The sequence below is a fragment of the Passer domesticus genome, chromosome 2 (genome assembly GCF_036417665.1).
Source record: "Passer domesticus isolate bPasDom1 chromosome 2, bPasDom1.hap1, whole genome shotgun sequence".
In the NCBI taxonomy this organism is placed as follows: domain Eukaryota; kingdom Metazoa; phylum Chordata; class Aves; order Passeriformes; family Passeridae; genus Passer; species Passer domesticus.
The window spans coordinates 69,784,779-69,809,959 of record NC_087475.1 but is presented as its reverse complement, the minus strand read 5'-3'; the positions used below and the strand labels follow the sequence as shown (position 1 = coordinate 69,809,959).

General features: G+C 37.9%; 1 protein-coding gene across 2 annotated transcripts in view; it reads right to left on the bottom strand.

Annotated features, from left to right (window-relative positions):
- UBL3 (ubiquitin like 3) overlaps nucleotides 1-25,181 on the bottom strand; it is a 55,819-nt gene that overhangs the window by 29,359 nt on the left and 1,279 nt on the right. Inside the window, exon 2 of one of the 2 annotated variants that reach the window (XM_064409097.1) lies at nucleotides 14,806-14,894. The exons of the other annotated variant lie outside the window; for it this stretch is intronic. Coding sequence (XP_064265167.1) covers nucleotides 14,806-14,847 — 42 coding nt within the window. The 5' untranslated portion in view covers nucleotides 14,848-14,894. The remainder of the gene's footprint in view (nucleotides 1-14,805; nucleotides 14,895-25,181) is intronic. 2 annotated transcript variants of the gene reach the window in all.

The following is a 25,181-nucleotide window of genomic DNA, read 5'->3' as shown; positions in this document are numbered from 1 at the left end:
CTGAGGTTTTCCATTGAAACCTTCTGCACTGATCACAGTGAGACCTACATCTGTGACACTGAGATTTTCTACACTAGTTTTGACTCAAGATAGGGCTTGCTATATGCCCAAAAGAGGGATGGAATTAAGTAATTGCTTCTGAAAACATTGAAGAAACAAAGAAAAAGGACAAACATTTCCACTTATTTTTTAAAAAGCAACTGTTAAAATTTAACTTAAAGCTTGAAACAACTGTATTAATACAAATGGAAAGGAACTCAGCCCAGTGGTAATGCTCAAGTGATGTGTACCATGTGCTCCACTGTGCTTTTGTGAAACCCCATATGGAGAACTGCCTACAGTTCTGGTGTCCCCAACAGAAGGACATGGAGCTGTTGGAGCACATCCAGAGGAAAGCCACTAAGTTGATAAGAGCCTGGAGCAACTCCCTCATGAAGAAAGGCTGGGAAAGTTGGGGCTGTTCTGCCTGGAGGAGATTGTGTAGAGAGACCTCATAGCAACCTTCCAGTACCTGAAAGGGGCCTACAGGGAAGGTGGAGAGGGACTCTTCATCAGGAACTGATAGGACAAGGAGTTATGGATGAAAACTGAAACAGAAAAATTAAGTTAGAGATTAGGAAAAAAATTTTCACAGTGGGGGTGGTGAGACACTGGCTCAGGTTGCCCAGAGAAGCTGTGAATGCCCCAACCCTGGCAGTGTTCAAGGCCAGGCTGGATAAGGCCTTGAGCAGCCTGGTCTGGAGGGAGGTGTCCCTGCCCATGGCAGGGAGCTGGGACTGGATCATCTTTAAGGCCCATTCCAACCCCTTGATGTTTGCTATCTGACACAGCTACCTTCTAACTCAAGCAAAGAAAATTAAGCTGTTTACAGTTATCTTGGAAACTGTATCAGAACACAACATTTAGTCTTTCCTGGAAGAGTTACATTTTAAAGGGAAGCTTTGCAACAAGTCATCCTTTGCAGATGTCATTTTAGCTGACAGCTTTCTGGTAATTAATTCATTGGCCCACATTGCTGTCTGTAGCTTAGGTTTATTTCCTAGCTCACAGAGAACTAGGTGCAACTAGATGAAAAAGTAAATGCTATTCAAGAGACCAAGCATCCACAACAACACAGGTAAGTATCTAACACTGAGGAAGTCTTTCTATAAGCATTCCATATAATATTCAGCTTCCCTCAGGAATCATCCTATACAACTAACTTTACTTTTTCTAGGTGGGTTAGTTCTTGCTCCTTGGGAAAAACAGTACAAATCACTAGAAAACATGGATTACATCACATTTCCTGTTTGACTGGAATTTGTCAACAAGCCAAAAATCAATTGACTCCCAGAAGGTGAACAAAACTAGCAAGCAACCACTCTGATGACTGCATAATCCTTAGTCATCTGCTGTGATCCTGGATGCTCTGTCCTCTCTCCACCTCTTTTAATACTTCAGCTTCCTATCAATTTTCCTACTCATTTTCCCAATTTTCCCCCTTTCAGCACAGTTTTGTCATTATCTGCACCCAGTACAAGGCGACTCATTTGTGTTCACACATTTATTTGACACTATACATTGAAGCACTTTCCCTTAATTTAGTCACATATGTGACTATTCATTTTATCTGCAGGTAGCTCAGTCTCAGCACAATCCAAAGTAAGCTTGTGTTTTGCCTTCAAACTCTTTCCTACTTGTTCCTATTCCTACTTGTACTTATTACTATTGTCCCATTTTTCTGACTGCTGTGAGTAGTTGCTGGCTAGGACTCACTGAGAAGCACCTTACAATTTTCATTTGCTCCTTACAAACATGGACACTATCCACTTTTTCCTTACTTATCTGTGTCACAATATTGCCCAGAAATCCAAGTCTAGCACACTTAACTGTTACCAGAATAAACAAGCTGTCCCTTAGAACTCAAGATTGACAAAAATTACAAAACCTCTACAGACAAACCACAAAGGTAGCACTGCTGACTATTATTACGCTCAGTGGTCTTAGAATAACACCTATGTGTTATCAAAATCCTTGTGGAAATTTGCAAAAGATATTCAAGGGGTAAAAAAAGAAGAAAATATTAGTTTTGCAACAGACATACACAATACTCTTTCTGAACAGAATGAGCACTATGGGATAAAGGTCAAGATGTACTCACTGGATCATTAAGTGCACGTGCAGCTGCCAGTGAGAGACAAACAATCCAGCAGCAAACAGAAGTGTATAACACAAAGATAAGCAACCTATTTTTTCATGAACTAGGGAAGAAAGAGACAGTGAATAGGCATATTAAGAATGCAAACATTACATGTATTATCTTTGCAGATCATTCTGAAAGCTTATAAAATGAGTCAGAAAAAAGAATACTGCAGCAACTGGAAAAAAAAAAAAAGGAGAACCTGGACAATACAAGCTGTAGGGACAAGAAAATGTAAGTTACTTAGAGTTGCTATGAAAGAAGAATCTGAAAGCATTAGATGAAGATCTTATTCAGGCCTTTCAATCACACCCATTCAAAAATGTCACCCAGATTACAGGCCCAAGTGATGATCAGAAAGCTGATGCTGCTCATGTAACCAGAAGAGAGGTAAAGCGAACAGCTTTAGGCCCAGTTCTGCTCAAGCTAGTAGAAGATGTATCAGAGGGGCAGAGATGTTAGCTGGACCAAAAGACAAGCCTGGACTAGAGGCTTTCTCACAAACCTGGCAGCAGATGGATCTCTGTGAACAAGGAAGTGCTTGGGAAAGCTGTAGCAAGGAGAGACAGAGCACAGATGGGTAGACAAACACAACTGAGCAAAGTACCAAGGACAGTGTGTTTTGAAACTGCCACAAGAAAGCCTGGAGTGAAAGAGTTTGAGCCATCTAAAGCAATAAAGATACTGCAGAAAAAAGAAGAGAAAATAAAGTTACAGTATCCCTGAGGGATGGACTTCCTCAAATCCATTATAACCCCACAGCTGTAATTTATTGCCAATAGAGAGATATATGCACACATCTCATTGAGAGGTTAGTAACAAGTGTATCATCTAATGAACACTGGACAAAGACATAAGATATAGTTGAAGATGACATTTCTTTCAAGGATTTACAGGCACTAGAGTGGGCACAGTTGGAACAAGAAGTTTTGAGTATTTTTGAGTTGTTCCTAGCAGGACAAAAACAATTGCAAATTACAGCAGATAAAATTGCAATTCCATTTTCAGGAAAGTAATACAGTACTTGTAATAACACAACAGAAGACATTGTCTGAAGTATATATTAAGATGCTTCAATGAAGTGATTAAATATGTTCACAGCCTTTTAGGACTAAAAAGCCAGAGATTTTAAAAAAATAAATTACAAAAAAATTAAAGAGGCTCCAGGAGAAGCAACTACATATAGAACAAATCACAAAAAGACAGCATCCCTGTCAAGGTGGGTTTCAAGAAATAAAATATGGCAAACCATCTGGATATAAGAGGGAAGTATTCCAGATTCAATCTTAATGTAAATCACTTAACTGTAACCTCCTCTTCCATTTCTGTAGTCGTGTTCTTTACATCATTTATGTTTTCTATTTGAAATATTATAAATATAGTAGGGAGGGTTAAATTTTATCTAAACCTAGATTTAAGCAAAAATAATTTCAAAGTAAACCTTAACACTAAGGACATGAAGCAAGCTTACGAATGAGTGAAAAAAATGTTATATAGGTGAATGCCAAAGTAAAACAAAAAAAAATTATGCCACAAGTATTTCCCTATCCCATCCCCTACTTCAAAACCTTTCTTGTACCCATTTACTACCACTGTTACTCATTCTCTCATTCTCTTAATTTAGTAAAAAGATTTGCTTCTGCTTTTAGACAAGCTTCTTGTAGATACAAGGAGGCTGGTGTAAGGTCTCCCCAAAGCCAGCTTTTCTCCAGGCTGAAGAAGCCCTGTTCACCCAGCCTCCCTCAAAGAAGTGCTCCACCTCACTCCTCTCTGCTGAACACGCTGCACACATTTCCTCTTCCAGTGCAGTACAGGAAACAATGTTCAAAGCTGGCCACTGTATTCCTCATGGAGTCTACTGAGTGCCAAGTAAAGGTAAGCATTCACTTCTCCTAATTCCCTAGGTTATGCTCCTCCTGGAATCACCTGGGTGCTGTCAGCCTTTACTCCTGCCAAGATGCCCTGGCAGCTCATGTCTGGCCCCCAGTCAGTCAGTCCTCAGCATGCATCACTTCTAGAGCTTAGTCCACCCTGAGTGCAAGACATCTGTTCTTGCTGAATTGTCTGAATTTCCTGCTGCTCCATTCCCTGGGCTGGCTGGGTTCCTCTGCATGGCAGCCCTGCAACTCCAGCAGGTCAACTGCACCTGCAGTTTGGTGTTCACAAGAGTTCACGAGGCAGGAGTGTCTCCTCCTCCAGGGTACTGATAAAAGATATTAAATAATCTGGTCCAACAACAAGAGCCCTGCAGGTCTGCTTGTACCCAACCATGGGGTTGGTTTAACAACCCAACCATGAGTTCCCTGTTTAACCAACCAGCCTACAAGCTCCTCTCTTCATTTTCCCCATTCTTGGGACAGACTACTTCTGTGCTTAGAGCAAGTGGAGTTTGCAAAAAGCCCTGATAAAGCAAGCTCAGACAAGGAAAGCTTCAGCAGTTTGGCAAGGGGCATGGCACAGTTTCCAGCTGGCACTGTAGGATGCTGCAGTCTACAGGATCTCCACCATTATCTAATTAAAAAAAAAAAACAACCTTCTGTTTCTTCTCCTACCATATGTCTGTCTACAGAATACCTGAATTAACACAGTTTTCCCCCACAACCATGCCACGGATGTCAGGACTTTCGGGCCAGGAAGAAGTCCAGGGAAGAAAAGCATGTCTTATCATAACATTTTCATTGTTGGTATACAAACCTACTTATAAATTATTCTCATTTTATTCATAATCCTCCCTTGGCACTGAGAATTAAATGCACATTTAATATACCAATCCTTGGATCTCTTTAGAAAGACAAACATATTGAAGAGAGTAAATATCTGTTCAGAAAGTAATTTAGGATTTGAAGGTATTTTTTGTGCTTTTTTATGATTTCTTCCTCTAACTACTATGACTATGAAAAGGTAACTTTTTAATTCATTAAAACAGCATGAACTTTTCCCTTCATGGCCCATATTTGAAGAGAGGAAAAAAAATACCATAGCGTCACTTTCATTAAAATTAAGATATTCAGAAGCATCACTTTCCTAGAATGTTACCCAAACTCTTTACAGAGCTTTATGGGTGGTTCGGGCATTTTCTTAGGTCATAATTTTATTTTCAGTATTGCAATTCTTAGAATGACAGGCACATATTTTTTTTCCCATATCTGAAAGGATCAAAAGAGTTACCAGGTATAAGCAGTCACCCACACACCCTTGATATGCAAATGCTACAAACATGCTTTTCTTCACTGAGTTCACACCTGGAACTGGAATGAGAGAGCAACACACACACAAGCAGTGACAGAGTGAAAAACACTACTCAGTAAATGGTCACACCACCTAGAATACTACACAGCCTGCTGCAAGGATGACACTGCTTGATAGCACTAAGATGAAGGTACCGTACATCTAATGTGGCATTATCCTGAGGGACACAGCTCCCAGTGGCCCTGCAGGATTAAAATGCTGTGTTTTATCACTTCAGAAAAGGGAAGGGCTTTTCAGAAATAAAGCCAGGGGAACAGACACTCAAATGAAAAAGTTTGTCATGTACAAATAGCAAGGTACAGTGACAGCGTGGACATTCAAGAGAAGCACAGGACAGTGAAACACACATCACATGATTGACCAGACAGGGACAAGATCACTGACTGAGGCCCCTTTCTTAGCTGATAACAAAAGCTAAGAGCAATATTCTGCTCCAGATGTCCCTTTTTTCCAGTAATTAGTACCAAATTCTACCAGGATACATATTACAGAGATGACAACTCTTGTAATATCTGTTTTCAAAAATTTATGAAACACATGCAATAAAGCATTTCAGAGAACAACTTAAAACACAACTTCCACATCCTTCAGTATCAATGACACCACTCAGATTAAATAAGGTATTTGCTGGTTTCTTTTCCCCCTTTTTCTGGTTGTTTCTTTCAGTAGCCTGAATGCTTAAAATAAAGTTTAAAACAAAACCAAAAGCAAGCAAGCAACAAAAAACCTCTCCAACACATTAAATGAAGTATATAAGTGAACAAAATACAGGTTACTATATGTGCAAGGAACAAAAGGTTAACTTCTGACCCAGATGATTGGATGGGAGAACATAACATTTTGCATACACTTTTAAAGCATTTTTCCCTGTTACAAACTGAAAAAAAAAAACAACCAACTTTTCCTTGTTTATTGTTTTTTGCCTTACAAAAATCTGACCAACTGCTCCTCTCCAAAGCTTCACACACACAAAAGCCTGTTTAGCATTTAGGAAGAATTCTTTTCTTTGTTCCTATTTCGCTATCTAGTTTCAAGTGAAGTATCTTGCTATTTTCAAGTCCCTCTTAACACAAGAAAATAAATTTACTTTCTCTTTCCTACTTCCACCCAAGTAACTGAGATGGCCTTTTTAGTTGGTATTTCAGGTAAGCTTGATTTTCAATACAAATCTACACAATCACAACCATTCCATCTTTAGATGGGGGCAAACATTTAAATGAAGTGAGAAATGCAGAATGACAGGCTATTTTGGTAAAACTTCAGAGATATATCTTCAAGCTCCTATGTACAGATAAAATCCTTATCCACTACAGATGACAAATCAATCACATACAGACTTTAAAGTAAAAGGAATTCTGATGTAGTTTGGTTTCCAAGAGCAAAAGTATCTGAGAGCATTTTTACCATCTCGATGATGGCAAGCTGCAGCAAAGGAAATTCCACTGCCCATGCAGAGACAACCTTCCCAGTGAAGGCATGTTAAGCTCTGACCCTACAAGGCAGCAGAATCAGCACATTTGGACACAGCCAGAACTCAAATGCAAAAGGCTCAAGCAGCATGATCCAAGTCTGAGGTTAGCTCTGCTCTGAAGCACCATCACAGCTAGCTATACTTTGGGCTACAAACCTGCAGAGGTTTCTTCTAATCTTAAGACTCAAATGATCTATAAATACAGATTTTCTTACTTTTATTTAGCATTTGTATTAAACACATTGCATATATCAAAGCACTGGTAAACTGAATAGAGCTTCAAAGTTCATGTCAGGCAGCCTCAGCTGCCAAGCTAGTAAGCTCACTAAGCCCAGCTAGTAAGTTCTGGGAAAATGATTTATTATCAGTCTAGAATTATATGTCTGCATAGCAAACTCTGATTTACAAATTTTCTATGAGACTCCAAGAGTTAAAAAAAAAGTAATCTTCTAGTCTACCTTAACATTTTATACTATTACTTCACTACTACAACTGATAGCTGAAGGGCTAAACAAAACAAAAAACAAACAAAAAAAAAACAAAAACAAAAAAACAAACAAACAAAAAAAAATTTGCAGGAATAGGCAAACACCCTCAATGCTTCTCACACCCATGCACACTACAGTTTCATTAAAACTGTAATGTATTAAAAGTCCTCTCTCAGACCAACAGACTTATTGCTGCAGATTCCTCACTGTTCCTCTGACTTACTTCCTCCCCCCTCTCCTAAAACAGAACCTGTTGGGAGATTAATGTCTGATGAATATGGCACCAGGAATATCAGAAGAGAGTGAGTAAATATTGTATCAAAAAGGTATTAAAATGAAAAAAGTTCATTTCCTAAATTCTCTTCTTGGTTATTCAATTCCACCAGAAGTCTACAATAGCAATAAGTACCTAAAATTAAGACTACTTAGGTATTCACCTGCCTTTCACTATTAATATATTCAGTTCATGAGATTAAAAAAAAATCAGAAGAGTGCTTCTGTTTTGCCTGACAAGCAACTAATCCTTTAAGCTATGTTCACTGCTATGATCCGACTTGGAGACTGGCATTGTCTCAGAACAGTGGTGGTTACATAAATGTAAGCAGGCTTGGATCTCTAACATTCAGCTTGCTGGACTTTTCATTACGAGTGTGCACTTCCTGTTACCTCTCGTGAGGTAACACAGGCTATCAATGAAAGGGATGCTCCCAATCTCTCCTCTTTGCTGGGGTCAGATCTAATGACCTACTATCACCAGATCAGTGGGTTTAAGCTGAACCTATGGAAAAGCTTTGGGGTAATTTCTGGTAGATTACTGCTCCCTCAAATCACTCACTGGCTAATTCCTCCTGGAGCAGTAGGACCTCAAACTAAGTCCTACTATAAGGATGTGGAGACCAGTGGAGGGCAAGAATTATGTGGTTAATCATGTACAGACATAATGACTAGATGGGAAGGCAGAGGGAGAAACAGAGCTTACAGCACAGTTTTGTCTACTGGTTCACGTGGAGATGTTCAAAATCCACCTGAATGTGTTCCTGTACAACCTGCACTAGGTGACCCTGCTTTGGCTGGGGGTTGAACTAGATGATCTCCAGAGGTGCTTGCCAGGAACATAGATAAATGGACCATCTTGCAATCATCTTATATACTCTGGTTTTAGCTACAAAGCTTCCAGTGAGATTTTGAAGACAAGGGCTGCGGCAAAGGAGATTTTAAAAGCATAGATTCGAGGTCCTTGATCTTCCTACAATAAGCCTCTGATGAGCTGGGCCAATAAAGTTAAGCCAAAGCAAACCATGTACAAACAGCAGAGACTGGATGCAATTAATTCTCAAGTCAGTTTATCCAAGTCACACATGCATAAAAAAGCCCCAAGCATTTCAAGTATTTTGATACCATAGCTTGATTAGTAGTCCAGATGTACCCCATACAATAGCAACAAATTCTTGTTTTCATTTCATTTGCCTATGAAAGTTTGGAGAAACAGCAAAATGCTCCTCCATCAAGCTGAACATAAACAGTGCTGCTGTTCTGGGAAGATCAAAATTGAAGCTGGATAGGGCAAGAATATACTGGGGTATTCATAAACAACATTGCATCGAGAGGTTCCATACTTTTAAGGACACATCTAACTAACACAGTGATGAAGAATAAACAAACTAGGACCTCCATCTTTCCCAGCACAGCAGTCTCATCCTGACTGAACAGAGTGAGCCAATGAATGGAGCTTTGCCACTCTGAGTGATCAGACACAGCACACAATTTATTTCAAGGAAATCCAAATCAGAAAATACAGTGCATTGCCTCAGGTAACTTCTTCAACTGACTTCTGCTCAATTTTACTAAGGCATTATTCTGCAATTTAAAAAAGGCAAAAGTCCTGTGGAAGTCAGAAAGTTAACTACTAAAACTATGTTTTAAAGCCAACTCTAAATTGCAGTCATCAAAAAGTTGTTAATTCTAAACCATTTTCTACAATTCATTATTTTTTCCTGAATAGAGGTTGTTTTGCTGCAAACTGAACAGCAGAACAGAATGATTACCTGACCTGCAATAACCTTCTTCCCAGGCTTTTGTAAATACTGACTTCTTTCCTTGTCTGATCATCCCTTATATAAATTATAATCAAGTACACAAACAACACTAAAATCTGCCAGGTCACCCTGACACCATTACAGAACAGACCTTTTTTATTGTCAAGACAACACTCAAAACCAGAGAATGATTTCAGCAAACTCTAGTGGTCTAAATGACCATCCCAAGACACTCATGTCAAGAAAAATAAAGTTACAAGAAGCTGTATCATCTCATAGGGTCAGATAGAGCAAGGAGAGCGCCGGACAGATTAAGTGACCTCCACGTGGGCTGCATGTCAATAGGATTAGAGTGGACTTTGGCTGCCGCGAGCAAAGACATCCACATGGCTGGCAGAGGGGTCGCTGCGAAGGCACAACTCCTCCTGTAGGGCAGCTCCAGACCGCAGTGGGAGCAGATGAAAGCACAAACCAGAGGAGTGCAGCAGGGGAAAGGTTTCAAATACATTCCTCAGCCAGAGACTAAATATAAGGAAGTGTCAGACAAGCTAGGGGAGTTGCAGATGAAAATAAAAAAGCTTTTTGTCAACTCACAGAAAGCCTACTGTGTTATTCTTAAATGCACGCCTCCATCCAGGCAACATTATAAAATGGACAGCTGGCTAAACCCATCCAGAAAAAAAAATAAGCTTCTGGTGTATTTAACAGATGGTGACACAGGTTATGAAATTGGTCTTTGCTTCAGTCTCCAAATATTATTTTTAACATAATTGAGATATAATATTTAAACACCCTTAGAATAATTCTCAGATGAAACAAAACTTAGCACTTAACTGAAGTGCATGTGTGTATATAGACTATATCCTATTCCACATTTCTGTTATCAGAGAAAAAAAATCTGTGCTGATGAAAGTGAGGAGTTTAGGGTGACTTTCTTGTATCTAAATATTACATTGCTTTAAAAAATTACAAACAATTAAAATTTTCCCCTCATTCATACAGCTACCAAGTTGTCTTCTACACAGGTGTTCTGGAATGCAATGCCATGCAACAACATGCAATTTTCACAGAGAAAAGAGTAGGGCTGTCATCTTTGTTTTATATCACAGGATTTCAGGAGAAAAAGAGATTTGTTTTTTACAAATAACAAAGATCATTCCCTTCTATTCCTTCATAAATCGAAGCCTTAACCTTTTCACATGGTACAGAAAAAAATGAAGGTATCCTATCAAAAAACACTGGTTTAAATTAGGGGTTTTTCTTAAATTTGCAAATAAATGTCTGTCAATCCTGTGAACTCTTAATCATCAAATTTAATGCCAGAAAAAACAAGCTCAGTTTGGACTCAAGCTTAAGTAGTACAGCCCCATACTTCATCAATTTGAAAGGAAAGCAAAACACAGAATGTAACTACTTAACTGCAATTCTTTATTCTAATGTTTAAGACCTCTGTTTTTACAAGTCTAAGTAATAAATGTGCTCATTTACAGTGACTTAATCATCCCTGAAAAAGAAAAGTGAATACATACTAGGAGAGGTTTAGATTTGACTTCAAGAAAAAATTCTTCACTGAAAGGGCCATCAAGCACTGGAACAGGCTGCCCAGATAAGTGGTGGAGTCACCATCCCTGGAGGTATTTAAAAGCCCTGTAGATGTGGCACTGAGGGACAAGGCTTAGGGGGGGGCTTGGCAGCGCTGGCTGGACAGCTGGACTTGACCTTACAGGTCTTTCTCAACTTAATGTACCCCATGATTCTGTAATTATCAGACTTCCAAAATTCAAACACTTACCAAATTCTACAGGTTGGGCAGTCAATTCTCCCTGAATACATACCATGCTGATGCCACAAATGTGCAAACGACTTACTCCAGAGCCCACATGAATTATGTAGGCTGACCTCTCCAACATGTTACATTGGGTGAAACATTCTCCTCGCATTAAAATTAAACCCTAAAATCTAACATTTAATAAAATACTGTGCACATTCTATTAACAGACACATAACTCCTAAACATAAAATAATTTATTCATCATCAATCTTCACAGAGAAGGAAATAAAATTAAACATAGACATACATGTGCGGAGATTTGGCAGTTTAATGCTTTCCAAAGTGTGGAAATACAGAACTATGTCACAGCTTTACCTTACAGATAATTTTCAGCTTTGTTTGAACAATAAAAAAGTCATTTAAACAAATCTGCCTGCATTCAACACTTATTATATACTCAACCTCAAACAGAAGCTGTATGTGTAACAGCCCATGTATCCACAAGAGAAAAGAGATGGAGTTGAACAAATGTATTTCTGGGCTGATAGTTCTTTGCTCCTTTGTAATTTAAAATTATTTTAAAAAAAATCTGACTCTTCAGGTCAAGTATTATTTCTAGGGTTCTCGATCTACAAATTCTTTGCCAATTGTTCATTGACCTCTTAGTAATGGAATCTGGCCATGCAAAAGAAGTCTGCTAGAAACAAAACTACAGAGTTTACTTTTGTCAGAGGACTATATTTGGATAGTATAGATAAAGACTATATTTGGATATATATCTATTTACACAGTTACCCATGTAAAGATTCCTCTACATGAAGTTCCTCAAAACGTGAAAAAGTGTATAAGCAAAATAAATTTCATGACATTTTATACTGGAAAGGTTTCATTTATAGCCATTAGATTTTTACATCAACTTTTAAAAGCAAACCATAACCAGCAACAACAAAAACACAACAAAAAACACCAAATACACAAAACTAATGTTTTAAAACTTAAATTCAGATGGAAGTGCTAATATGAAACACATCAGAAAGGCTTCACTCACTCTGTAAGGTAATCTTTAGCAGTACACACATACCAAAAGCTGCCCTCCAAAATATAAATGGAAAATATATTCATCAAAATGTAAGTGTGAAATTACTCCAGTATCCAACTGGAGAAATTGCATTGAATTCCTAGGGCAATGATAACAAACCTCCCTGCATTTATATCTTACATAATGCCAAAGAATCCTCATTATTTAATTATGTAAGCATAATTTTTCAACCCACTCATATTCATTTCTGCTCTGAGGATATGAAATATCTTGCAAACATTTCAGGCCAAATGTCAAGAGAGACCTGTCAAGCTTCAAGCAGTAAGCCTCTTTCTTTTAATCTAATACAAAAACCCCCAAACCAATCCATATCTTTCTTTCCAAGATTCCATTATAAAAAGTTCAGTTATTAAAGCATCATAGCATTGGTATAGGCAGTGATCTTTCTCTTGTGTTCCACAGGTTTCATTACACACCGAAGCAAAAGCACACCACATCTCTGCTGTGATTTTTAGGACAGACCATTCAAGTCCAACTTTATACAACAGATTATGATGAGAATGGATAATGCCCTTTAATTTTTTTCAGAATTAGCCCAAATTAAATTAACCCAATTTTTATTTATTTGGTAACTTAGATTACTTTTAAATTTACTGTGATAACATGTATAAAACTCCTTTTTTTCCTTTTTAACAGGTTGTATCCAACAGCTGGATGGGATCATGCTTAGCAAGGATCTGCAGCCACACTGTACCTACTTCACCACCACAATCAGCTGTACAATGTTTCAATACTGCTGTAGTTAGGAGAAGATCTGCTACACTCAAATGACAGCAATGTATTTTGAAACCCAGAAAAGTTTCTTTCTTTTGGAGTGTTCGCGTCCGTAGATGTGAGAATTTTCTGTAGGAAATAACAAAGCTGGTAGAACTGTGATTACCTGCAAATTGAACCACTTCAAGATTTTTAAACAAGATTTAATTAATTTAAGCTAGGAAAAGCCAACCTACCAAAAACCAGTATAAAAGGATGGGAAATGAGGTTTTACAAAGCCCCAACAACTCAAAAGAATTACCTAAAGATATACATCTAGTGCTATTTCCAGGGGTTGAGAAATATTCCCTTTGTCCAGAGCAGCTGCATCTCCTGCCGGGCATGGGTCTCCTGCAGCTCATGTGCCACCATTGCTGCCTGCCCTTTTTGGCCATCCTGGAATGCTGGCATGTGCACACTGGCACCAGATGTCATGTGCTTGAAGCTTTATTGCTGTAAAGCCTGTATTTGGTAAGGTAAGATTTACTTTTGCCAAAAGGTGAGATAATGTTTACATGGACACTTCTCAACAGTTTTTCCATCCAGCAAAGTAACACACACTGCTTTTCTATCTCCACTCAGCAGCAATACTGAAAATACAAATATTAAAGTGATGGATTTGGATATGTTTGTGTCTGGAAGGCAGAGGAACAGCAAGGGTGTTCTTCATCAGAAACCTGTTATCATTTGACACACTAATAGCTTAATTAAATGGAATTTAATCACTCCAAGTACAACCTATGCATGGTAAGAGAAATTCATTATAACTCCTTCACTGTTTCTTGCAGCCCATTGTGCTTGTACAGCAAATTACTGTCCATAAATAAGCCTGATGGCTTTGACACTGATATGTTCAGTGTCTGTACCTTTATCACTACACAGTTGTGTAATCACAATTTGTCTTTCCCTTTAACTCCTTTCAGCTGCTACCACCACCCATCCTACAAACTGCTACACTACTCCAGAATGCCTGCACTGACAAGTGAATGCCATCTTATCCAGCCACCCAGCAAGAACTACTTTGAAACAATTCAAAAGACTTCTCCTCTCTATTCCAATAGCTCCACAGACACTCTGGGGGGTTAGCCAATACAGCTTCCAACACAGCCCCACAAAATAACTGCTGGCTTTATCCAAAAGTTAAACACAAGACAAAAATACAAGACTACTTACTCAAAATCCATACTATACTATGGATTTTGAGTAAGTGATTTCTGCAGAGAAAATTTTAAACTGCTACAACAAAGAGCTATGGGTCTTCCTAAAAACTGGATCCCATTTTTTGGAACATGCTACAATGTGATTTTACAAGCAAAACAATGATGTGATACAAAACACAGCAGAAAATGCTGTGTTCATTCAAGTATAGTTCTCTATCTTCTGTTTCCTGCAAAACAACACCTAGTCAAAGAAAAGAAAAAACAACTTCAAAACTGTACTTCAAATGGTCTTATTTCTATATGTTAAGAATTACAAGATAAAACAAGAAGTTTCTTTTTTTTTCTTTCCTGAAGAGAACAATAATGGGGAACAAAATCACCTCCAAACCACAAGTTTATTTATAATAAAATTCATAACCTAGGACACTTATTTAAGCATCAAAGTCAGGACAGACATGCAGGAGCAGAATCAAGTATGAAAGGCAGCAAACTATTTACCTACACTCTGCCTTATCTGGCACTACTCAGCACACTGAATTATTCACTTTGGTGCTTGTCTGTTGGTTGTGGGCTTTTTTAAAGCTGACTTTGAAACTTACCAAGCAGCACATTTGGAGATAAAGGCACTGACTGATAATCATTCTGTGCTCTATGCTTAGGGCAAGCTGTCTTTCCTACTTTTCATTTCCTGAAAAAAAAATTAATACAGAATTTAAAGGAGATCATTTAAGAATAAAACTAAATCCCCATGTCCTTGAACACTGGGAACTACTCTGGATTTTTTTTCTTCTCCTGAGATTGTTCCAGATTTAAACTGAGGGAAAGCTATTTAAAAAGTAGGAACACGAAAACTGACAGATATATTAAGTCAATATTTGACAATCAAGAGCTCAGAATTACTACTTTTTTGAAAGATCAACAAAAACACATCAATAAAATCACATGATTCTCAAATAGTAAGAGTGGAAAGAAATACTAACACAACCCTAAAAACCAGCTTCCCCATATGCATTAGCCTCAAAACTTGCTTTTTACAACTCATTAACAAATACATTTACAACCGTTCTCCAAATGTTCTTGGGAGCATTTCTTAATGTGTAAATATTTCATTGTCTTTTGCCTGATTTTAATTAACTTGCTGTCCACAAGTCTTTTGAAATAAACCTTTCATATGAGCACAGAGCACGTTGGCTTAACTGAAATGCTGATAAAGTCGTACGCTGAAGAAGCGAGAAGCGAGACTGACAGGCACAGAAGATGCACCAGAGCAAAGCTGGCTTGAGAAATTTCAACAGAATTTGACTAAAATAAGAAATGTCATTTAAAAAAATAAACCACAAAAAAATCACAAGAAAGTCTTGATCTTGTTTGAATTTTGTTTGACTCACTCCAATTCAAACTGTAAGATTTTATTCCCTGCAGCTCTGCTGCAGAGTTATCTAGCATAAGAGTATATTTGAGTGAAACTACATTTCCACAACATTTCCACCATTTTTGATAAATAAGAACCTACTTCCCAAAAAAATAGACGCATTTTTATTAAGTGCTTTTTAAGAAGGCTAGTATCACTGGAAGGCTGAAGATAAATCTTATCTTCCAAGAAAATTTTGAACAGTGTAGGAAGATAAGACATCGAACCTGAACAATGAGGACGTGCTGAATAAGGAGAGGGGCAAAAGCACAAGATCCTGGAAGAAGAGACACAATTAAGCATTTACACCAAGGATGGATAAATATTGTTGAACAGTCAGATATTTAGGACCAGTTGCACTTAATTTAGCAAGACGAGGGAGTTCCCCCAATACGGGGTTTCCATGTATGACACAGCACTATGGTACATACACTGCACTCACAGCAGCTGAACACACAAGATAAAATTGAAAGCCACAAAATCTGTACTGAAAGACAATCTAAGCTTAAAAATGCCAGGCTCTTTGCAGAGGGATATTTCAGTCCTTGTAGTTAATTCAGGGACAGTTACAGCTGCACTTCTGGAGTCCACCCCCACCAAAAGTTTGCCCTTAAAAACTTTCCACTCCTTACTCCTGCAGTTAAGTGCAAGGAGCACATATGCTGGGATCATCAAGTGCATGAGAATGCTGGAACAAGAAGTATTGAGCAACTGCTTTGCAGCCCTCCATAGGGATTTTCCTGGCTATCCTTTGAACCACCTTCTCTCTTCCTACTCAGGAGAAACAACTCAAAAGTGATCCTCTCCAAATTAAAATTAACTTTTCATTAAATTTTAATTTTTAATTGCAAAAACAACTTTGCAAATACCTGCTGCCACTTTCACCAGAGCCCTCATCACAATCTCGTTCACAGTTTACCAATCATTCCACCCACTATGATGGCTACTTTGAACCTCCAAATAATTTCAAACATATGTCATTTGAAAAAAAATTAAAAAAGCCATTCGCAGACTTACATGAAATCCTGATTTATCCAGAAATATACTGGCCAGATGCAGTAAGCAGACAGAAATCAAACCCAGTTACAGTTTCTCTTTATTAAGAGCTCCTAGCTATCTTGTCATTAGTTATGAAAATGAGATCCTCAAAACAGAGTCAAATATCTCAGTAACAAATTGTTGTCTTGGTGCCACACCTCACCTATTGCACTCAAAAATCTCAGTCTTATGTCTAGAACACTAGAAATACCCACTAGCATAATCTTTTCTTTGAGATAAAAGCTTCCCTTCCTACTTTCTTGAGATTGAAATGAACTTGCATAACGCTGACCTTACAAAAAATACTTAACATGACTTTAAATTATAAAGGTAGTCTCTAAAACACCTTTTCTTGGAGCATGAAGCATACACATTACAGCACATCTTGGTACAAAACCTTTGAATATTCATGTCAAACAGCACTTACGTGCTGTAATATGGGTAGTGGAAGTTACTCATTTTGTGTTGGGACTTCATGTTAACATTACTACCAAATCATGTGGACTTAGCAAATGTGGATTTATTCCTCACATGTAAAATATTTTAATAAAGGTTTTTGCAAGTTTGGGGTTTATTGCCCAAAAATACCTATACAAGTATGCAAAGCATAAATCACTAAAACTTGCAATAGAATTTGTTTGCATCACAGGTCAATAACCTGGATTCAGAAGTGAGAGCTAAGCTTTCACTGTCACCCCACACAACTGTTATGATGCACAGATTAAAAATAAATTCACAGGCAAAATTGCATAAATGTTCATATGTAATATGCCCTAAGTAATGTGTTGTGTACCAAATACAACAACCAAGCACTGTTTCAAAAATTAACTTTATTTTGGTGCTACTACTCATAAAAATAAGAATCCTATAAATAAAAGAAAATACTGCAACCAAGTATTCCAGGCTTTAAAAGCACACAAAGGCTTCTAGTTGCTCTCTTACAGCATATAAAAGGTAAGCATGCCTAAAAACTCTTGCATATATTTAATCTTCAAAGAAATACTGAAAAGAAATACTATTTTAGAAGAACTGTTTTATAGTAATGTAATTGATAGTAAGTTTTCTGAGACTTGCTAGTATATACCACAAACATTCACATATACATTGGCATTAATCTACTTTCAAGAAGAGAATCCTGAATTTACAATCTTAGCTATGAAAGATTTTTGACTAGCAGTGCACTTCACTATTTTATCACTATTCCATTATTTCTCTATATTAAAAACATATGTCAGATTCTGGGGACAGATTAGGTAGTACCATCTAGAGCACATATTAAGTATCAGAAACAGATTATGGTGATGTGGATCTCTGCCAAACCACAGAGCATTACAACATCACAATTTTGCTGAGGAGACACCAACCAATGCTACAGTATATGGCTGTGAAGTACTGTTCTTTTTGAGATAAAATACACTGTTCAGTCTCAAAGAAGAACACACATAGCTTCCTTCTGTTCATTTTGAAATTGATATCCCACTTTTATCAAGTGCTGGAAATAATTTCTTATGCAACATAAAACAGTTAATATTGCATAGTGAAGAACACAGAAGAGCTTACAGAAAAACTCACGACCACTAAAAAAAAATAAATAAATAAAATCCAGACCTTCAGCTGCAGCTAAAGAGCACCCCAGGACAAGACCATCTTTGTTCCTCAGCAGTGGTCCAAGCCCTTGTCATAAATCATACCAGCCCTGAGAGAGACTAAAACCATCACAGCAGGTAGACACCAACACAAACAATTCCAGTTTGTATTCCTTGTGTGAACATCAAGTATCATTTGGGTACCTCCATCCCACTAAGGCACAGATTTCTTGTTAGGTAGTAGTAAAACAAACCTACCAAACTCCCAGACAGAATCTCTGGTTTTACTTGGCCAATTTCTATGGGATACATAAAACTCAAGGAGTTTCTTGCTTGCTTCTGTCTCCATAACAACAGTCTCATGGAATAAAGTCTCAGCTAAACTCTGCCACAAGCCTTCCATTTAACTCTAAACTGAATCTCTCAAATAATTTTAAGTAAGCAGCCAAACCAAAACAAACCCACAAATGTAATCCTGTCACTGGCAAGCTATTTTCAAATTTCTTTACACAAAGTAAGGAAAAAACTCCAAGACGCTGATGGCAGTGTCAGAGTTGTACAATCTGCCAAATCTTCATTTTACACAAAGTTTCTATCTGTGGAAAATACACATTATTTTTTTAAATCACATTTTACCGTACATGTGGAGTCTTACTACAAATTGAGAGCAGGCCTTCACAAGCAGAAATAAATTTATCCCCTGTCAAGGAGCTAAACACAATCCCAGTTAGTGACCACAAAATACACCAAATTTCCACAAATATATAAGAGCTGTCAGCTGCAACATTTAAGTATTTCTGCAGAACTATACTTCTCAGGCTCAGAAAACCTACAAATAAGGAGGTCTTAACTTTTTTTTTTAAGTATGGCTCTCAAAACCAAACAGACCTCCTAAATAATTTATTTACATTGTTAAAAAGCCTTTAGAGCAACTTTTCTCCCACTTCAAATTTCTTTTCAGATATTGAAGTGCATTGACATGCTGCTCATTTTCCAATGTTTTTAAAATGAAAACAACACACTCAAGCATATTCCTTTAATAATTACAATGAGCTAAAGTTTACCCATGCAAAATTGTGTCAGGAAAGGCTTGCTGCTTTAGTAGGCTCAATGAATTGCTGCAAAAACAGACTCAATGTGAAAAAGAATACTCATGAGCAGCAATGTCTTCACCATATTCAGAATAAGAAATTACCAACCTAGTGGATCCAATACTGTACTCGGGACAGACTGAAAATAAGCTGAATTATCTCTTTTACATAAAACCACAAGAATGATTAGTCACATTCCAGTTATTTCTGGATTCCTGCAACCTAGTGTAGCACTCGCAGGCTGAGTCAGAACCGAGGTCTCCATTCTGCTCACTATTACATAAGCAGGTACAGAGACATCTCCAAAAGTTTATATTCTGAGTTTTACTGAGTAACAAAGCTGACTGACCAGAAGTATAAAACAAGTAAATCCCACTGATTGCAAATACCATGGCCATGGCTTTCAATATTCACAAAAGTTACACCTAGGAGGAACTCACAACTAAAAAAGTAGTAAAGCGTGCCTTTAGTCCTTTTGTTCATAGAATTATGAAAATATTTCTTACCAAGACTGTTGCAAGGACCACATTCAGGCAGCCTGAGTTCCTACTGCAGCCTTAAGCCAAAGCAAGGAAGTGAGATCTGGGCTTCGAATGATCAAAAGTTCAGGTTTAGATAAGCACAAAGCAGTCACAAGCCCCTCGGTGACACACTGACCACAGATACCTGACAATGTCCCTAATTCCACATCTGAGAGATACAACATGTTCCCATTCAGGCCCTGACTGTCCAGTTACCAGATGATGTCTGCTAGTTCTTTAACGTGCAGAATTGAGCATTCCTGCTGTAGATATGATTGTTTTCCTACACTCACATATACTCAGCATTTGTCTTTCACCTCTCAGTCCTGCTGGAACCTCCCAGCAGCTACTTCCCAGCATTCCCAATGTGGGAGGAGTTAAATCTCCTTCAGCATATATTCCCCCCAGTATTTCATGAAGTTAGACAACAAAAGCAGAAAGAAATCAGATCAGGTAATGACAACAACAAGGGTGGGTGGCAGGAAGGAAGGAAGAGTTTATATCATCAGCCTACACTTCTATCTGTAGTACAGAGCTGCACCACAGCCCAGAGTAAGGATCAATCCAACCACAGGTCACAGCTGCTCACCTCAAAGAAAACGAGATGACGGTCATGCAAACATTGTTTCCCATTGTTTCAGAATATGTCAGATGTATTACTATGTTACAGAGTTTCTCCTACAGTGTCATACCTAAAAATGTCAGTGGTTGCTAAGATGTTTCTTTTTGGTTGTTAGATACATTTTTAATCTGTGAAACAAAAAAAAATAGGTGGGTGGGAGAAATGATAAATACAAATAATTTTGGAGTATACCCAAATATATACACACCGAGGATGAGCTTTAGTAAGTTGATCCCTGGCCACTGCTTCAAATAACAGAGAAAGACTCTTCATTTCATTAGAAGAAGCACTGCAATATGCTACAAAGGCTCAACTGGCTTACATATTGGCTCAATACAAAAGGAGTGAGAAAGAAGCTTCTCCAAGCTCTTCTTGCTAACACAGATCCCACCTCCAATTCCTTCTCCAAGAGGAGAAAAACAAAACCAAAACAAACATTGAGAATGGCAAAAGATAGGCCACTAATTTCTGTTATAATCAGCAAACAATTGTGGTGCGAAAAAAATCAAAAGAGGAAAGGAAAAGATACCCATACAGAAAAACTCAATTAGCTATTTTTTTTTACAGAATGTAATGAATTAGAACTTTCAACATGTGGGGGATACAAAAATACAGAGAAATAATCATACTTCAATTGCTGCAAAAAACATAAGGGACCAACTTAGGCCTGTTATGCACATAGGCTACTAGGAATTCAATAATTTTCAAAACCACAAAAAGGATCCACTGAAGGCAAAAGGAAAAGCAGATAAAACAGAAGAGCAGAGATGCAGGACTTCTCACATTTTGTTCATTAAAGCACGATAGTGAACAAATTATTTTCTATGTTCCAAGTGTATTATAATGCTACTACACCTATTATTCTTAAATTATTTAATTTTTCAAACTGAATGATGGACAACGAAACTCAGCTGCCATACAACCAACTACTCCTTTAAGTCTCTCATAACTGAACCTTATTCTTGGATGCCAAAACTCCCTTACCGATGTAGCATCAGTTTCTGTCCATCCTTTTCCATTGTCAGCCTCCATTAATATGCATTAGAAATTAAGTCCTTATATATGTTCAACTATTCATCAACATTCTATATTAAATTTCCTAAAGAAGAAGATGCACATACAGATTTCCACTAACGATATTAACTCTAACAAGGAGTGAAATGACCAGGGTTTCTATTTGTTATTCTTCTTCCACTTACTGTCCCCTTTTAGTATCGACCACATATAAGCATTTTAGACCATACACTCCATGCTCTTCTATGTCTGCAAATGTCTCGCACCAAACATTCAGTTTTCTTAAAAATAATCTCTCCCATACCACCTACATCTCTTAAGTACAGCATATGGATTGAAGAGCTGTGCACATTAAAATTAAAACCTTTAATTGTTTGGCAGATTCCAACACTTTTCTGTTTACCAAATGCAGAAAAACCCAACAAACCAACAATAAAAAACCCACCATGAGCCAGAAGCATCACCCTCTGTTACTGCTCAGACAGAAAAAGAATTGGATCTCCTAGAGGGCATGCAAAGAACTGCCCAGAAAGAAAGTGCTGGCAGAGCCTTTTCATACCGACATAAAACACACGGACTACAGGAAACAGTGGACACTGTTAAAACTTTTTAGTCATGCAGACAGCTTTCTGTGGACTCCTAAAATCCCTGAAGAATTCTAACTGTCAAAAGAAGTATCACAGGCACACAGAATACAGAAAGGAAGCTTCCCAGATTCTGATAACTCCACTAAAATAAAGGGGATTATTCAATTGAGTAAGAACTTCTTGACTGAGCATACGTTTTTCATAACTTGCTTTAAAATTGTCAGCGAGAGTGTTTCAATAAATATCAAACCATTTTCATTTCGTCCACTCAAAAAGACAGGGTGATTAATTTCACAAGTCCATAAACTACTGCATGTCTATTTATCATTACAAAAGAAATACAACTTACAAACAGCTCTGTTATTCACAGTCAAACTCTAACTGCTACCAAAAGGTAAAACTGATAAATTACTTGACTAAAATACTGAAAAAAATCAGAGATGCCCTGCTGCCACTACAGTCATCAGTGCATATGTGAAAAATTGAGCAAAATTAGGCTCTAGATGCAGTTCAGTCCTCAAGAACTGCCCCAGACACATCCAGTCCACACAAAGTCAATGAAACTACTCAGGTAGAGAAGTCAGTATTAGCAGGTTTCATCCCAGGAGTGGAGTTTTAAGCCATTGCTTAAGGAATAATGCTAAGCAATAAGGAAACATTGCTAAGGAATAATGCACCACAAACTTACAACACCGGGAATGTGGTGTGTCACTATCCAATTTATTAGTGGAATGCAAATGATAAAGTACTGTGTTAATTATTTAGGAAGTGATGTTGAAATGGTTAGCTGGTAAAAACTGCAGTAGTTCTGGAAACAAGTCAACTCAGTGTCAGAGAACAGGAGACTGGGTCAAATTATGTCTACTCAGAAATCCAAAGCTTACTGGAAATCAGATCATTTACTATTAATTTATGTATAGCAGATCATTCTCAAAGGTGGGACAGGAAGAAAAATTAACACATTTTTAAGAAGCAGCAATTATAATATTATTATTATTATTATGAGCAGGTTAGTTCGTGAATCTGACATAAACAGTTTCAAACATTATTATTATACTACTTATGTAATTCACAGCAGATTTACTAAGTATAATGGAGTCTTCATAAAATGACACTCCATCACACTGCTGCCAGCTCCTACAGAAATGGGAAATCAATTTTTTGCAAATGCAAATTACACAGTGGGTGTGTAAGAGAAATGCAAACTGCAAAATCCTACACTAAATAAAAACATATATAAACATGGTGACAGCCTGGTAAGGGCTCCTCTTCAAATAGCCAAGGAATGGCAATCCCATTTTCCTTCCTGAACAAACTCCTTTCAAATATGGAGGATGGCGACAAATGGAGACCAAAAATGAGTTTTCAAGCAATCTTTTCATAAAGTAATATTTTTAGTTGTAATTAATAACTGTAATTTCTACAGCACACTTCAAACTTTCAGAGAGAAACTGCATCTAATAATGCAGAAATTAAGAGAAAAATGATCCCATGACAGGCCAGGAAATATCTATTTATTTAGTTAAATTCTACCAACATTGGTAACATCTTCATTCAAATGTTTTTGTAATGACTCAGTATTTAAACATCACTATGTATAACAAGCTTCTTCCTGATTTGAATAAACAGAGCAGCACTAGGCCCAGCTACCCCCAGCAGTGGTATTCTCATTACACTGTAACACAAGGAAACAGTTTTCATAGAAAAAAAAAATTGTATTTTGCCTATCTTAAAATCCTAAAACTTTGCAGAAAATGTCAAGCGTTACAAGGCTAGTGGCAGCAGCGGGACTCCCAGGCGGGCAGGCAGGGCCCAGGAGGAGCACGGAGGTGGCAGCTCAGCCCAGGGTGACAGGGAGGAGGAGTGTGTTTCATGTCACAGTCAAGGGACTCCTCCAGGCAACTTAAAAAGCAGCACTGAAAGATTTGTACCTAATCCTGCACGGGCCAGGCGAGGATTTCTGTGACATAACGCTAGACAGCCACGTGCAGGAGAGAAGAGCGTTCAAAAGGCTCTAGCAACCAGACAGAGAGAGACACTAAAAAGAAATACGTGCAAACTGATAGCTGGGGAGCTTATTGCCTCGGAGTTTAAATCCTTTCATCACTCTTTTCATCCAGGGGAGGCAAAAATTATTTATAGTATTTGAGAAAGGCGGGGGGAAGAAAAGGAAAAACTGTAAGCTTGTAACTTGCTGTTTGATCATCCTCTGTAACTTACTGTTTCTGCTTTTTTTGGGGTCAAAATTCACTCATTGTGACTGCTGTACAAAAGCTGGGAAGGAAATACAGAAAGCAAGCAACTAAACAGATACCATTATTTCAACAGCCCAGTGGCCATACATATCCCAATTAACTGTACATCAATGGCTTAAACAAGGGCTACTCGGTTTGATTGTTCTCACTGCCGGGGCAGGCTGTACCCACAAAACAGAACTTCATCCTGAGATTTAAAAAAAAAACCCAAAAGCATAGACAAGTCCTCTGCTTTTGGGGAGGAGAAAACAGTACCTTTCAAATATGAAAAGCCATGTGGAGATATGTGAAAATATTGTGCTGTAAGAATAAAGAATTAACATACCAAACTGCAGCTACAAGTTCGTGGGTGTTTTTTTTCCAATTAAGTGACTTACGAAAATATATCCTGATTTATGGAAATACATACAGATGGAGAAAGTCGTGCTGAACGGAAGATTACCTAGCAGACCTGATTCACCCTAGCTCCTCATGATCTGCTGTACCTTCCTGATTTAAATGTACCGAGCCGAGTATCCAATACAAGCTGAAGTATAGTCCGCCATAAGAAGTACTAGGAGTGCCCTTGAAAAATGTCCAGATTGCAGCTAGTGCACAAAGGATCTCGCCATGAAAATAAAGCGCATGAAAATTTCTCTCTCGCTCTTGAGCCGGCAGCAAGTGAAGAGATTAACTTCCCATCAACATCGGAAGACAAAGCGTTGTCAAGACACAAGCCAAGTTTAAGAGGTTTAGAAAGAAACAAAAGGGGAGAAAAAAAAAAGAAAGAAATGGGTCGAGCAATTAATCCCGAATACACTGCTTCGTATTTATCTCCCCCCACAAAAATGCTCGACGGAGCTGAAGAGCA